The sequence below is a fragment of the Calonectris borealis genome, chromosome 11, assembly GCF_964195595.1.
Source record: "Calonectris borealis chromosome 11, bCalBor7.hap1.2, whole genome shotgun sequence".
In the NCBI taxonomy this organism is placed as follows: Eukaryota; Metazoa; Chordata; class Aves; order Procellariiformes; family Procellariidae; genus Calonectris; species Calonectris borealis.
The window spans coordinates 22357900-22374771 of NC_134322.1; the positions used below are offsets into that span (position 1 = coordinate 22357900).

At 54.9% G+C, this 16872-nt stretch overlaps 1 protein-coding gene across 1 annotated transcript in view; it reads right to left on the bottom strand.

Annotated features, from left to right (window-relative positions):
• Nucleotides 1-12253: 12253 nt before the first annotated feature.
• The window catches only part of TBC1D21 (TBC1 domain family member 21), a 53976-nt gene continuing 49357 nt past the window's right edge, over nt 12254-16872 (bottom strand). Inside the window, 6 exon segments of the mRNA XM_075159492.1 lie at nt 12254-12828; nt 13355-13461; nt 13981-14077; nt 14426-14526; nt 14671-14775; nt 16161-16245. Coding sequence (XP_075015593.1) covers nt 12439-12828; nt 13355-13461; nt 13981-14077; nt 14426-14526; nt 14671-14775; nt 16161-16245 — 885 coding nt within the window. The 3' untranslated portion in view covers nt 12254-12438.

Here is a 16872-nt window from a genome sequence, read left to right on the forward strand (position 1 = left end):
CCCCTCAGCGCTTCCCGCCGGCCCCGCCGCGCCTTCCCCCAGCGCCCGGCCGCCCAGCCCCCGGCGGAGCGGCTCCCGGGGCGGGCGGAGCGGCCGCGCTCCCCGGCGGCGGCGGCGGCGGCGGCGGCGGCGGCGGCGGCGGAGGGAAGCGGGAGCGGGAGCGCGGGGGGGGGGGGAGCGGCGCCGCCGGGTCCTAGGAACCGCCTCCGGCTCGGATCCTGCCCGCCGGGAGCCGGCAGGGAGGGCTGCGGGGCGCTGCCTGCACGCGAGGCGCTTCCGCTCGGGATCGAACCCCGAAACGCGGGGATTTTACACTTTTTTAACCCTGGGATGATTCACGCCTTCGAAATTTGGGGCGAATTCCACAGGTTTTGGTTCTAGGAACTGCCCCCGGGAGGAAGGGCTGAAGGGTGCTGGCTGCACGCGAGATGCATCCACTTGGGATAAAAAACTGAAATTTTGGGATTTTACACTTTTTTTAACCCTGGAATGATTCACGCCTTCGAAATTTGGGGTGAATTCCACAGGTTTTGGTTCTAGGAACTGCCCCAGGGAGGAAGGGCTGCGGGCTGCTGGCTGCATGTGAGGTGCAACCACTCGGGTTAAAAAACCAAAATTGTGGGATTTTACACTTTTTTTAACCCTGGAATGATTCACACCTTCAAACTTTGGGGTGAATTCTGCAGGTTTTGGTTCTAGGAACTGCCTCCGGCACAGATCCTGCCCTCCAGGAGCCAGGAGGAAGGGCTGCAGGGCGCTGCCTGCACGTGAGATGCTTCTGCTTGGGATACAAAAACGAAATTTTGGGATTTTACACTTTTTTTAACCCAAGCCCAACGCACACCTTCAATATTTGGGTCGAATTCTGTGGGTTTTGGTGTTATACAATGGCCTTGAAATAGGGGTCGGGCTTGTGGAAAGCATTAATGGGGCAACACGACGCAATCCTGCCCCACGCCACTGCTCCAAAGGACCCCGTTTTTCCCCCAAAAGAACACAAATTCACACCGGTGACTGTCCCACGTGGAGGCTTGATACCAGGGTGAGGGCCTGGCCGAGCACCTTCACTCCCTCACAAAAGCTTTTGATAGGTTTCAGAGGGGAAACTGTGCCAAAAAGATGGAGTTTTCCCCCAGAATTGGTCTCTCTGTGACAATCTGGGGTCTTTCCCCTTGATATTGTATCCCAAATGAGGACGAATCCTGCGTAAAATGTTTTTAACAAGCTCCAGGGAGGAATAAAACCGGAGACTGGTTGGTTACGTGGGGCTGGAAATATTAAACAAAAAGGGGGGGACCTGAGGAGCGAATCCGGGGGGGTCCCAACCCTGCTGCCAGCTGGATCCAGCCCGTGCAAACCCCGAGTCCACCGTCACACAGGGGCCGTCACCCTGGCTCGCTCCTCCGCAGCACTGAGTGATGCAAACAGAGCACCGGGGCCTCCCCGGGGACCCCCTGACCCCCCCTCCCCCCCCACCACCTTTTTACAGCCCCACGACCCCCAGCCTGGCATCCAGAGGGACATATTTGGGGGCAGAAATGGGGTTGGGAAAAAGCATCCCAGCATCTTTCCCTCCATCTTCCACCCTGGGGAAACTGAGGCACCACCCCAAAAGCCAGAGCGGACACCCCAACCCCTGCCACCCCCCCCGGCCCTGGAGCTGCCCTTGTGCCACCCGGCACTTTCCTGTTGCTTTAAGTCCCGGCCGTAGGGACGTGTGTTTTCCACGTGTAGATTTTTCCTTTTCCCCTTTTCCCCCCCTCCTGCCGCTTTCGTTCCCAGCCCTGAAGCCGGGGATGGAGCCAGGATGAGGCCAGGGGCCAAGGCCAGCCTAACCACGGGGGATCCCAGCAGCGGGTCTTACTGGAGGACCTGAATCCCCTCCGTGGGACCCCCGAATTCCCTGCATCCCCCAATATTTCTTTGCTTTTCCTTGCTCCCGCCCGCGCTCCTCCCTTCTCCCCGCAGGGACTGGAAATACCAGAGTTGATGTAATAGGCAGCGCGGCGCTGGCCAGGAAGGAAAGCCTGGCCTAACCTCCTCCTCCCACATCCCCACGGCCCCACGGCCGCCTGTCCTGAGTGGGGATGGGCACACGGGGGGCTGGCCGTGGGTCATTCCCCTCTGCATCACCCCAGCCCTGCAAACAGCCAGGATTTTGGGGAGGGATAGGACTTGGTGGGATGTAGGGGCGGGGGGACACGGCAGGAACAGGGTTACCCCCACCCCGGTGTGGGGCAGGAGGGGGATGGAGGGATAATGGGGGGGGGGTCCCCTATAGGTTTGGTTCAAGGGTGGGGGTCCCGCGTGGTTCCGCACCCCGTCCCGCTCCCCAGGCTGTGAGATGCCACCAGGATTCGGTGGCCGAGGGGACAGGCTACCAGCCCCATAACTCTTAGCGCGGAGGGTTAAGGACACGCAGGGTCCCACCCCACACCCCCACGGTCCCCACGAGGGTTCAGCATCCCCAGAGACGATGCAAGAAGGGGGTGGCCAGAGACCATCTGTCCCAAAGCGGGACCCTGGGCCACCAAGATGTGACACGAGGGGCCTTGTCGCGCTGTATCGGGGGTCCCACTCCCACTAGATGGTGCCAGCAGCCCACGCTTGCGGTGCCACCGCACCTGAGGTGACAGCGGTGGGGACAGCCACCCCTGCAGTGGCTTCTCCCACCCCAGCCCCACAGAAACCCCTTCCCGAGGTGGGGTGGGAGAAGGGGGCAGAGGGGCTGGACCCCCTCAACCATTTTCTCCCCCTTTCTTTTTATAAGGATCCCATGGGGGTGGCTGCGGGTGCATCAGAGCTGGGGGGTGCATCGCAGGGTGGCTCCCAAAAAGACGGCAAAGCGAAGCCACAGTGCTGGGGAAACTGAGGCAGCGCTGGCCTGGGGCAAGACCCCAGCAGAGCTTCGGTGCCTCCATCCCTCCCCGCTGGGCTCAACCCCCAAATTTCAAGTTAATGCCTCAACCTCTCCATTCTGCTTTCCCTTTGCGGAAATAATTACCAATACGGTGAACACGTTTCATTCCCAAGTGACTAAATCACTTTGCAACTTAATTACCTGAAGACTAGTTTTCTATTACTATTATTTTTAAGCAATTCGGGATAACCAGTCATGGGAGTAATTGGGTGTCACCTTATTGAATTAACGGGGCACGGTGGCACGAAGGCTCCTCTGGCTCCATCCATGCCAAACTCACCCAAAAGCTCATTCCCAGGATTTTCTTGCCTCCTTTTTTAGTACGGATTTTCCAGGACTGACTTGATTCTTCAAGACAGCCAGGTGAGGGAAAGCATGGGGGAGAAAAAGGGAAGTTGAACTGAACTTGAATCTCCACTTTCTTGCCCCAAACCAGGTTGGTTTGGGGAACAGCGGACTTTTCCCACAAGCTATTTTTAACAGTTTATGGCAGAAATCCCTCTCTTTTCCCCAGTTCCCACCATACCAAGGACCACCAAGCCCCAGGAGCAAGGTCAGCATCCCCCATCTCTTCAACCCCTGTGCTATGGGGACGAGTGAACGGGACCAAGGCCTCCCGGTGACAGAGGACAAGGACAGCCACGTCTCCCTGCCGGAGCCAATCTCTTGTTATTCATTTTTCCCCAAAATCAGCCAAACTTAGAGATGCTACAACCTCACCAGAGGAGGAAACCTGCTCCCGCCGCCGCCGCAGAGGAGTCACTTTCTTTCCCTGTGATCTGCTCTCCCCGGAAAAAGAAAAAAGGGAAAAACCATAAAAAATAATCAAGATTAAAACGAAATAATCAAAATTACTGTTGTCCACGTCCCTCTGATTGATGGGAAAGTTGCACAGGGAGGCAGCTGAGAGACCTTGCATGCTATGAGTGTGCTAGGTCTTAGACATCCTGCAGGATGGACCACAGGGGAGCCGGGATGTCTTCTGTTCCATCCCTTTACCCCTGTGCCTGGGTGGGTGGCCCTGCATTTACCTCCCTCCCGCCCTGGGCTGCTGAGAAGGGAAACTGAGGCACGGGGGACTTTCTCCTGGCTGGCACAAGGTACGCTCACACTGGGACCTGAGCAAATCCCACCCGGGTTTCACCACCCTCAGTGTAAAAAATGTCTTCCTTACATCTAGTCTGAATCTGCCCTCTTTTAGTTTAAAACCATTCCCCCTTGTCCTGTCGCAGCAGGCCCTGCTAAACAGCCTGTCCCCATCTTTCTTATAAGCCCCCTTTAAGTACTGACAGGCTGCAATGAGGTCTCCCCAAAGCCTTCTCTTCTCCAGGCTGAACAACCCCAGCTCTCTCAGCCTTTCCTCACAGGAGAGCTGTTCCATCCCCCTGATCATTTTCATGGCCTCCTCTGGACCCGCTCCAACAGGTCCATGTCTGTCCTGTGCTGAGGGCTCCAGAGCTGGACGCAGCACTGCAGGGGGGTCTCAGCAGAGCAGAGCAGAGGGGCAGAATCCCCTCCCTCGCCCTGCTGGCCACGCTGCTGGTGATGCAGCCCAGGGTACGGTTGGCCTCCTGGGCTGCGAGCGCACATTGCCGGCTCGTGTCCAGCTTTTCATCCACCAGAACCCCAAGTCCTTCTCGGCAGGGCTGCTCTCCATCCCCCAGCCTGTCTTGATACCGGGGCTTGCCCCGACCCAGGACAGGACCTTGCACTTGGCCTTGTTGAACCTCATGAGGCTCACATGGGCCCACTTCTCGAGCTTGTCCGGGTCCCTCTGGATGGCGTCCCCTCCCTCAGGCGTGTCGACCACACCACTCAGCTTGGTGTCATCTGCAGACTTGCTGAGGGTGCGCTTGATCCCACTATCTCTCTCATTGATGAAGATATTAAACAGTACTGGTCCCAGTATGGACCCCTGCACGACACCACTCGTCACCGATCTCCATCTGGACATTGAGCCGTTGACCGCTGCCCTCTGGATGCGACCATCCAAGCAATTCCTCACCCACCGGACAGTCCACCCGTCAAATCCATACCTCTCCAGTTTAGAGAGAAGGATCTTGTGGGGGACCGTGTCAAAGGCCTTACAGAGGTCCAGACAGACGACATCTGTAGCCCTTCCCATGTCCACTGATGTAGTCACTCCATCAGAGAAGGCCCCTACGTTGGTCAGGCAGGACTTGCCCTTGGTGAAGCCGTGCTGGCTGTCTCGAATCACCTCCCTGTCCTCCCTGTGCCTTAGCATAGCTCCCAGGAGGATCTGCTCCATGCTCTTCCCAGGCACAGAGGTGAGACTGACTGGCCTGTAGTTCCCTGGGTCTTCCTTTTTTCCCTTTTTAAAAATGGGGGTTATGTTTCCCCTTTTCCAGTCACTGGGAACTTCACTGGACTGCCAGAACTTCTCAAATATGATGGATAGAGTTGCTGCTGTAAAACAAACAAACAAAAAAAGTGTTAAAGTTTCCTTTGGGAAGCCGGGGAGAGGTTTTCTCCGGCATCTTCCCACCTGGAGGCATCAAAGCAGCCGTGGGTGCAGCACCGGCTCTGGCAGGGCTGCCTGCACCCAGCCGGGTGGGAGAAGCCCCCCGAGTACAACCGGCCAGCAGAGCCCTGGGGGAGGTTTTCTACCTTCACAACGTCGCCCTGTTGATTTCCACAAGGTAAACCCAACCGTTTCCCCCCACCCGCCCATTCCCCTCCACCAAGGCACTGTCATTATTAACGACATCCAGCAGCACCCAACGACCCCGGCGGTGCCCCGCTGAAGGCCAGCCCTCCCTGGCTCTGCCCGTCACCCCCAACAGTCAAATAACACCCTAAAATAACGCAAACCTGCTATTCCCACGGGCAAATTCTTTTTCTTTTTTAATTCAATCTTAAGGCAAGCATCAAGGGTTTCCTTGCCCAGAGGGGGTGACCCAAGGTGGCTCGGCCGTCCCGGCATCGGCAGATGGCAGCCTCGGCAGCCTAAAAACCACCTTCTGCCGCTGTCTCACCCATCCCCGCAGCATCAGCCGGGGGGTCTCAGCACCCCCCCCCAGGGGTCTCAGCACCCCCCGGGGGTTCCAACGCCCCCCCCGGGGGTCCCAGCCCAACACACGCACTGGGGACCATGCGGGCTTCGCTCACGGATGGCAGGAGATGGAATTAATTAGGGAGGCAGAGTGGATAATAACATGTTTTTTAAAGCGTGTTGTTTGCAGCAGACTTCTCTGGAGTGGGTTATTTATAGGATGTGTCTATAACCTAAATAAAGCAGCCGAATTTTGCCGCGTTGCTCCGGGGGGGTGATGCTGGCTGGCTCCGGGGGGGGGTTCAGACCCCCCCACTGATGCTCCCCAGGCACCGCCAGCCCCTCCGTGGGTGCAGCAGCACATTTAGAAGCAAGTCACCAACCTGAGGACCCCAAGCATCTCCTTCTCAGCAGTAACACCGGTTAAATGAGCCGGTCTAACAAGCAGACCCTCGTTAGGGTACTGCAGCCCCCCGTGCCTGATCCCTCCCGTGGCACCCCGAGGAGGAGGATGCGATGCTCCCGGACCAGCTGCTTCACCACGGCTTCATCCCAGCCCTGGGCTGCTGCAAACAGGGAGCAGGAGCCAGGGCCGTATCCTGAGCAGGGGTAGAGACAGGGCAAAGCTGTCTCCCAGCCCCAGCTGTCCCAGCCACAGCCCAGTTGGGAACTGGGGGGGAGGTGTCTCAGACCCCCCAAACCCAGCCCCTGCTCACCCCAAGGGAGCCTCGCATCAGCTGGCAGGGATGCTACAGCCACCTCCCCGCACCAGGAGCAATGAACCTCCTCCCAACACCCTCTTCTTCTTCGTGGTCTTCTTCTGCCTCCTCTTCCTCCTCTTCACCCTTTATTCCCTCTGGCTGCTCTCAGTAATTAATATTTGCCTTCCTGCCTGCAGCTGCCCAGCCTCTCCTGGCTGGGCTGGGACAGCGGTGGCCGTTGCCACCAGCAGAGGATTGTCCCCAAACCTTGCCAGGACAGCGCGTGCTTGCAATGGGGGTCCCCAAAACCCTCATTTCATTCAGCAGGTGGGGTTGTGGCCATGCTCCCCCGTGCCTCAGTTTCCCCCCCTTGCCTGGGAGAAGCCCCAAAACCACCAGTAGGAACCTGAGCCGATGGCAGGGAGGATAAATAAACCCCAACACGTCCCATGTCTTTCCTACAGCCGCTTTAAAAGGAGAAACACCACCCACAGCCGTGACAAATGTCCTTGGCTCAGAAGTGGAATAGCTAACACCCCGAGAGCGGTGCCTGCTTACGCTCTGGAGTGGTAGGTGTATAAATATATAGTGAATAAAATGAATAGTTTTGTTTGTTCTGCTCTTATCTAATTTAATAGCTTCTGGGTGAGCAATTACTCTCTGTAACAAGAGCAAATAAGCAGCATTAGTGTAATTGGTTGAGTATTACTCTGCCTTATGCTATATAATGCAACATTAGGACCTCAGCACTTACTCTTAAAAGGTTTTCTGCTCTGGTCAAGGCTGGAAGGATGCTCGGTGTGGGTTAGCCCTGGTTTTACCCGCAAAACCCCAAACCCAGCTCCTTTTTGCCATTCCCAGCTGGGAAGAACTGCTTTTTTCCCCTTAATAGTTGCTGCAGAAGATCTGCAGGATGAAATCTCTCCTGGAGGAAGGGGTGAGAGGTCTTGCCATGGGTCTGGATACATCTCACCGTGATGCCCATCCTCTCCCCCAGCCAAAACAAGGCTGAAGCTGGCCTGGGCAGCCCGAAGACCTCAGCCCTGCACATGGCTGTGTTTAAAAGAAAAGGAAAAAAATTCACCTGTCAAGAAAGCAAGAGAAATCAGCCCATCATCTTCGGCTGGGCCAGCTATGTACACAGGTTTAAATGGTCATTAATGCATCCCTTCCTGCTTGGAATCATATCTGGGTTAATGTCCTCGCCGGCGCGCTCCGTGATGGACATCTCCATTAGGAGCAATTGAAAAAGCGACAAGAACTGTCTGGGGAAAAAAAAAAAAAGAGAAATTGGCTTTTGGGTTGGGGAGAGGTGGAAATTTCATATAAATCTGCTTATTTGCTTTGTTGCTGGTGAGGAAATGGAAACGGCAGCTCCGGATCTGAGTGTGTGTGGAGAAGGAATTGGGAAACGGGAGCTAAAAAAGCCCAAACCACAACAGTTCTGGGGTTTTGCTGGGGGGGAACAAGCACCCTTTTTTCTCCAGCAACCCCTGGAGAAATCCTTCTCCCCACAGCTCCCCTTTGGAGCTGCCACATCTTTCCCCCATGGAGGAGACCTTTCCTCCAGCCGTTCATCCCTGGGGAGCAGAAGTAAAGCCCAATTCTTCCAGATGCCCTCTGAACCCCTTTGAAACAGTCCCAGCAGCTCCCAGACTTTCCAGTTGGCCTCACTCGTCTTGGAGGAAGAAACTGGAAAGCTGGAGGGTGCTTGCCACGGCTGTGCCTCAGTTTCCCTCCCTGTGGAAAAGAGAGGGAGAGGGAAAGGGGACATGTGGACACTTTGAATTGACCCAGAGGGAAAAGGATGTAGCATCCATCCTGTCCCTTCACCCACACCCCCTCTCTGGGTGCTGAGCACCCTCAGCCTCTCTTATCTCATCTCATCATCCCATCCCATCCCTTCCCATCTCACCCCAAGGACCCACTTCTGTGCGCAGGGATGGACTGAGCCTGACCGTAGACATGGTGTCACCCCTGGAGAGAAGGAACCAAGCCAACCCCTGTGTTTGATGCCCCCCAAGCTCCCCCCACGACAGCCCTGCCCCTCATTAAGGAGGGGGGAATAAAATAACGGATGAGGAGGAGCTGGGAAGGGTGGTTTAACCCCATGGCAGTGTCCATCTACAGGAGGGGTGGCTCACCCCCAGGTCCTATGGCAAGAGAGGGATAGCTTGTAGGCAGATGGGCTGTGTGGAGCGAACTGGTGCAAACTGGTCCCCAGCAGCATCCGACACAGCCCTGAAGATGCAGAGGTCAAGCACGAGCAATTGCTGGACCGAGGTGTTTTGTCACTGCGGGGAAGGGTAAGTCTCCGGTGCAAAGAGACATAAATTTGTGGCTCCTGTTCCCTGTACTGGGAGCAGGCGGGGGACCCAGAGAAAGCCACCCCCTCCCCAAAAACAACCGCACCCCACCAAGAGGCCTTCTGCAAGCAAAACACTCGTCCCCTTTAAACCGTTAGCTCCCCGCTGGTCCAAGGCTGATTATCAATATGTTCTCATTTATCCGGCAAAAGCCGCCTGACGCCGCGAAGCCACACGTCCACCCGTGCCGCGGCATCTAAACCCAGCCCAGAATAGCATCAACCCCAAATCGGCTCACGCTCATTGACTGACCTGGGTCATCCTACAGAGAGAAAAAAAAAACAAAACAACCTCGGAGGTCGGGGAATTTCTGCTGCAAGCCCAAAGCCGGCTTCATTTTGATAAAAGCAATTTATACTCTGCTAAACACCCAGAAGCAGCCGATGAGGCCGGCAGAAAGAGGTTTGAAACAGCCAGAAGGATGAGCTGGGGTTGGCTGGGTGGGATGCTGCCGGCAGCCAGGACAATGTGGGTCCATCATGGACCAGACAGATGCAGAAGTCACTTTATTCAGGTTAAGAAAGACAAGATTTGCAGAGAGAGGGGTGGGGATAGCTAAATAACTGATCCGGTGGGAGAAAACATATAATCCAGAGCAAGAAAATGAAGTTTCAGGTACAAAGCCTCTGTTTCAGCAGCAAACTTCTGGCAAGGAGACGGGTCACAAGCATCCCAGACCTGGGATAACCCTTCTACCACCTGAGAGCTCCCGCTTTGGTGCTGTGTTTGTCCAGATGCTGAACTGCCCTCAACGATGGCGAATCACCCCAAAATGTGGCCAGCACCTCATTAACCATGCTGCAGAGCCCACCGGGTCCTGGGGCTTTCCCACAGCTATCTGTCTGTCTCTTCTCGTGCTGGAGGAAAGCACCATCACGACCTTCTCCAACCACAAACCCCATCCACGCCATCGTGCTCCTTCCCTTCCATCCCGCCCCGGCTGCGGGTACTCCCCCATGGCACGTGGGCTCCTCGCCGCTGCGGCCCCGGGGAGATCAAGGCAGCTATTTCTCCGTCGCTGCACGAACGCAGTCAATCACTCGAACATTTAAATACCTCTCAGGGCTGGAGAAAAACCTGCTGCTACGATGTTTTTGATCTCCCCCTACCCCGAGTCCCCAGCTCAGGCTTCGCCGCCTCCTCTCCAGGCACGATGATGTCTCTCCCCTTGCATCTGCCAATGCCTGGAGGCTGGACGGGGATGGGACAACAAGCACAGACACGAGGACAACCCAAAACAACTCAGTGCCACCCTGGAGAGTCTCATCTCAGGGCCAGGGCCACCAGAAGAGGATCAGCATCCATCTCAGGGATCAGATGAGAGAGGACCAGCAGCATCCTCCCCTCCTGCCCAGCGCGGAGGGAATTTGCTTCCGCAGCAAAAAAAGAGCCACCAAACACCAGCCCCATGTTCATGCACGGGGTTCCACCACCATCTCCAGTGGGTTCCACCTTCCCACCCTCCTGGTGAAACCAGAGGCAACGTTGTCTGTGGAAAAGCAACCTCTTGAGCCCAGTACAGGAGCTGAAGCTTTGCCCAGGGAAGGGCAATTCCCCAGGGACTCGTTCCCCCAGGTTGGGGTGTCATCCCCCACCATGGAGCTGCTGCCCACCCTGCTGCTCGTTCCTCCTCACCAGCATCACAGGGGAAAAAAAAAACCCACCCTAAAAGCAAATCCTGCTGCATGCAAAGGAAAGAGGAGGAGGAGAAAGCGAAGCAGTGAGGCTCGGGAAGCATAATCTTGTTAAAAATCTCAGCAGGGACGTGGTGTAATTAATCCTAACAAATTCATCGTGGAACAATCTCTCGGTCGGTTCAGGAGCTGGCACCTATGGCATCGTCACGAGGAGGTAGCGGGTACCTCTGGGTACCTTACGGCAAGTGAAGCAGGATGAATCCTCCCCTTTCTGCTGCTGCTGGGGCTGCCGTCACTGTCAAAAAGGCGGCTGCTTGCGAAGAAGAAGGGGTTTTGCCAGGTTATCGGGTGGCAAAAGGGGACAGGGACCCTGCGGGGTACCCAAACCACCCCCCAAGATGAGACAGGGAGCGGGATGGAGATGCTCAGGCAGGCACGGCCAGCCCTCCTCCTCCGCAATGATAATTAGGAAAACAAGGCTGAGTTCTTCCCAGATTTCAGCTACCGGGTGAAATGAATTGAGTAAATAAATACACGTCAATTTGCTCTGAATTTTTGCAGGGATCGTCTTTTGTCCCTCATTTTGCAGAAGCACCATCGCAAGCTAAGCCAGCGCTGACGTGACTGCATTGCTCAGCCTTCCCCATCTCCTCTCACCCTCACCGCAAGCAATGAATTCCCTCTGCAAGACAATTTTTGCCCTAACGAATGCCCCATCCATCTAAAATAGGAAGCATTAAAAATCTCTCCTGTTTCAGCTGAAGAACAATGTTTGTCCCTAAATATATAGGGATAAAAGTGCATCGATGTCTCATGAAGATGGAGAGGGACGTCTATGCTTCGTCATCATGCTCGGCCTTTTAAGATGTCCCAGGCCAACAAAATAATAACAAAACACCCTCAACTCTGCCAGCTCTTCCTTTCCAGAGCCTGGGAACCACTTCTTTTAGCATCCCAGTCGGCCCTGGATCGGGATGCTGGCCTTTGGGTACCACCGGCATCCCAACGCTCTCACGCTGCCCTTCCCAGCACGGGAGGGCTTTCCTCCCCAGAGGCTTTCCCAGCTTTCCTCTCCTCCCCACCTCGTCTTATCTCCTAAATGAAGAATGTCAGGTAGCATTAGCTCAGCCTTCCCCTGATCCCTGCCCAGGGAGCATCCGGAGCATCCCTTGCAAAACAAATCGCTCGTGTCAGCAGAAGTGTCTGGAGTGATAAAAGCCGTTCAGTGGCGACGGTGGCTCCGTATAACCAGCCACTGGACGCTCCCAAACTTATTAGGACCTTGAATATATCGGCAGATTTTCTGCTCCACCTGCCAGCCTGGCTGAGGATGAATAAATTCCTCATGCTAGCTGGAGTCTCTTGCTTCTCCTTCTTTAACCCTCGTGGAGATTTATGGCCCTTCAATGGCTTTCAGCTGTCTGGGGAGATGACAAATTCCAACCCTTCCTTGCTCCACAGCAAGGTGCACGGTGGCTGCTTGCCTCAGTTTCCCCATCTGTAAAAAAAAAAACGGTGATAATTCTTAGCACTTTGGAATTTATTTATCTGTTCCCCACATCTTTGGTGCCGGCATGACCTGCCTGACCACAAGAAGACAAGAAAAAGCAGGAGGGCTCTGCGAGATGCTGCCCAGCATCACGTAGGATGGGGTACCCAAGTGAGGACAAGCAGGGGGATGGGACATGGGGAGCACGTGGAGCTCCTCTCCGAGATGAACATCTCCCCCTCTGAAGCAACAGTCACAGTTCGGTGCATCACCACGCTCCGTTTCGGGAGCAATATCCCTCCTTATGCTTGTTCATTTTGTCATGAACTTCTTCGGTGCTGGGGACGATGCAATGCGAGGGAGGAGGGCTTTTCCCTTTTTTCCCCCCTCTTTTTTCCTTTTTTTTTTCCCTCCCCCCCCCTTTTTTTTTTCCTTTTTTTGCCCTTTTTTTTTCCTTTCCCCACTCCTGCCACTCACCGTCAGGATGTCGCTCCTGCTCCTGTTCTCCCGCAGGACCTGCTCCCGCACCACCAAGGTCATGAGCACCTGGGAATTTCGGCAGGGCTTCTGCACCAGGAAAACCTGGGGGAGCAGATGGGAGAGGGGCACGGAGGCAGTTAACATCAGGGGAAGCCTGCAGGCAAAATCTCCAAACCCGGATAACCAGACACTCAAATATGACGAGCTAAACTCCCTGATAAGCTACAGAATAAATAAGGCAGCAAATTCCTTGATGTTTCCTCTCAGAAGACCCCAAATCCATCCCCTGAGTTTCAGGTGAGGATCTTACAGACCTGAGACAGACTGCAACGGTCGGAGGGACAGACACAGCCCATGCACATGGGTAGGTTTGAGGGCTTCACATTTTGGTTTTGATGTTTTCCTTCAAAAAAAAAGCAATTTACAGTTCAAGGACCTCCTGAGCCACGGATGCCTCTGAAGAGGTGTTCCCACATCAGCCGGAGGATAATGAGAACAAACGCTTGCCGCACGGGCTTCATCGAGACGGGCGAGCGTGGAGAAAGAGTCTGTGCAAATATTAATTGAGATAATCAAAGCTACGGGGGGAGCGGGGCTGAGGGATGAGCTGCAAGGAGAGAGACTTCTCTCTTTCCCATGGACCAGGAGTTGCGGATGGATGGGGCTGGCTGGAGGGATGCAGGGTGCTCGGGGTGCCTGGGCAGATGCAGGACGGGTAGGGGCGACCAAGGATGGGATCTTTACACACACTCATCTCCCACAGCCTCCAGACATCACTGAAGGACTTGAACACTCGCTGGAAGGAGAAGCAAAAGCAGGGGACCAGCGAGTGAATAACTTGCAGGTCTTTTCCTTCTGAAAGATGAGAAAAGCAAACCCCGAGGCAGAGATGATTTTAAGGGCAAACAGGAGCACTTGCGAGCCATTGGGATGGGAGGTAAAAGCCAACCTGGCCAGAGAAAATCAGGCTGTTAAACCTGGAGGAGAGGGAACATTTTCCGCCCAAGCAGCATCAGCAGGACACGAGAAGAGCTGGCCCATGGAAGGACAGCTCGGGAGAGCTCAACAGCTGCAGCTTCAGCTCCTTCTTTATGCAAGTCACAGATTAAAAGAGATAAATTCAGACGAGCAAGTGCAAAGGGCTAAGGTCTTCCAGAGTCTTACCACGGAGCCATCTCAGGAGAGCTAAGATGCGTAACCTCTGCTCCGTGGCCCTGACCCATGTCCTCAGCATATTTAGCAGGTTTAGATGACACCAATCACTGTCCAAATATTTACTTTCCTTTGCTGGCATCCTCTCTAAATGATGCTGCTGGATCTATGGGGGTGTTTTCTGCTGGATCTGTGGAGGTGCTGAGGAGGCTTGGGGCTCACCCAGGTGTTCTGCAAAGGTGGGATCCATAAATGCAACCGAGGTCTTCAGCATGATGAAGATCTTCTGCACGCCTATGTTCATCACACAGCTGTGCTCCTGGGGAACACGGAAAGCAGGAACCCAGGGCAGGGAAAGCTCCCGTGGCCCAGCTTGTCCATAGCCACAAAGCCCAAAGCCCCGATAATAGAGGATTTGACCCCTTTACTACAATTCCGTCCCCTTCAGGGATCAGCACTGCCTGGGCAAGTTGGATGAGGGCCACCCCAAAGTGATGCTCATGGAGAGGTGGCTGGGAGGAGGGACCGTGCCCGGTGGGGGGCAGAGGGGAGCTGAAGGCTGTAGGTGGCTGTTTCCCCCAGGGTGGGAGGACATCAGGCCAGGAGCAATTATGAACTTTCACCACCTGGACTGTTTGATCCAAGGAAGAAGCACCCAGAAACTTACTGTTTTCTAGAGGAAGAACTGGAAGAGCCAATAGATCTCATGTTCCCTCTCGACCAGGAGATGGAAGAGCAGGAGCATCTCACAAAAGCCTTGCTGGTACTCTGCCAAGAGAGAGGTCATCCAGACATGCTCATTACACTGGAGGGCAGAGATGAGATCGGCACTGCCAGATGCCAATGGGAAAGGTCCTCCCTGGAAAAGCCCCTCGGGGCCACGTGGGACCTGCTGCCCCCCTGCCCACTCACCAGCCTCTGCGTTGCACACATAGCTCAGCAGAAGGATCTTCTCCAGCTGCTTCTTGTCCACCACGCTTCGGCCTCATCTCATGTGCAGTCTCTGCAGATCCAAGCCTGGAGGGAGAGACATCCACCCACGTTGGACATTTGGAGCAGGGTGTTCATGCCAGGCTGCTTCACACCATCACATCCTGCGCACATAAATGCCTTTGGGAAAAAAACTTTACAGGCAAAACAAGCTTGAGACAGGGCAAAGCTGATTTCCTCACCTGGAGGACTCAAGAGAGCTCCAAGAGAGCTCTCCCACCCTGATTTTGACCACAGATTTCCTCCTGGTCCAAGAGTCCCACCGTCCCCACTGCCCCAAGTTTTGCCTGAACGCTTGCCTACGTCTACAAGAAGTTTTAGCTCCGAGCAATGTGTGTAACCCCCACCAGCTCTCTAAGCAGCTCACTTCATGCAGAAAGTTGGAGAGTGATTTCTTCTTCACTCAGTCGTGGGAAAAAAAGGGAGCAAGGAGAGGTATCTGGCTGAAGGCGTGACATTTTTCTAAGGTCTTCTCCAGCTGGATGCAGCATCTTTCATTTCTAAAGCAGCGACTTTCTCACAGCAAGGCGCTTGGAAAAGACCCCCAAACCTTACCTTCTTGCTTCAGCTGGATTGACTTATGCAGGTTACATTGATTTGTAACATAAATTTTGCAAGATCATTTAATATTCCTTTTGTTGTACAACTTGGAGAAGCCTAAATGGGAAGCTGAATATAATAACGCTCTTCACTGAAGTAAGCTCCTTTCATCCACCAAAAAAATGGGCCTGGAGGTTGTCTCCCAGCTCCCAGCTTCTCTCTAATGACATCTCTATCTCCTTTCTATATATAATTCCCTCTCTCCGGGTCACTCGACCCATCGCTGCAAAGCCGATGGCTCCGGGCGATGCTGTAGCAGGTGCCAGATCCAGCAGTCAAAGGCTGCAGCTCACGGTGAGAAAAGAGGTAGAAAAATGCCATAAATTGGAGCGGCTGTGGGGATTTTAAGGTGTTCAGAAATACATTGACACGTGCTGGGGCTGGGCCAGCCAGGGGGTAGCACGGGTGGCTGCTGGTGGGTTGCCAGCCCCCATCCTACCACCACCATGGGGCAAAGACACCCATTGTGGTATCTCAACCAGGTAAAAATCCAGCATTGATAGCCCCGGTCCTGCTGCAGCTGATGGAGAGGAGGGAGGATTTCATTGCAGCCTTTCTCCCCAGTCCCAGCACACAATTTCAAAGGCAACTTAAGGTGATGCAGGACCTTCGTATGGTCTTCGGTGGCGTTGACCCCATCCCTCCTGCAAGGACTTGTTGCCAGCTGGATCATGGAGCTGATCAGGCTTTCAGCTGGCTCCGTGCACATCTACAGGGTTAGTTATCCTGCAGACAGCTGTACACTGAAACTCAGGTCACTGTAACCCCACCGGGGACCCTACGTTCCCCTCCTTGCTGCCATCGGCACTTACCGATGAAGCTGCAGACGTAGGAGAAACCCCTGTGCTGGGTCTCCAGCAACAGCTGGATCTTGTCGTACATCTTGCACAGCCCGTCCTAATTCTGCCTGCGAGGAGGGGCACGGCTGAAAAACTACCCCAGGGTTTGGACCAAAATGGGATTTCTTACTGATTTTTTCCCGGTTTCAGACCCAGAGGGATGTACAGGATGGGGGAATGGACTGGCAGACAGACATATCTCCAAGTGCTGTCAACAACAAGCATCTCACCTTGAGAACTGCCCCGGAAAATATTTCCACACCTCTGGCTGTGCGGTGGATGCCAGGCCCTGGGGATGACAATGTGGCACCTCGGGCACCCCATCCGTGTCCCCAGGGGTGGCTTTGGGGACATCGTCTGCTTTCGTGGCCTGACAGACCCCCCTGAAGGTGGCAATGTCCCAAACCATGCTACTTGGACAAGCAGTTTCAGGGTTTCCTGCTAAAGCAGCCCTCGTTTACAAGTTCATTTAAACCCAAACAGCTCAGTAGAAGGGTTTTCAGCCCAGATTTGCCCGTTCCCAGATGCACTGGGGCTCCCCAGTGTCAGGAGAAGGAAGGGGGCTCACGGGAAGCTGCAGGGGCACGGACGGCGGCCGCACCCCCTTGCACAGGGGGGATGCTCGGCACTTTGCAAGATCAACCCCATGCCGTGGCCCCTCTTGGACAACACAACTCCATCTCCA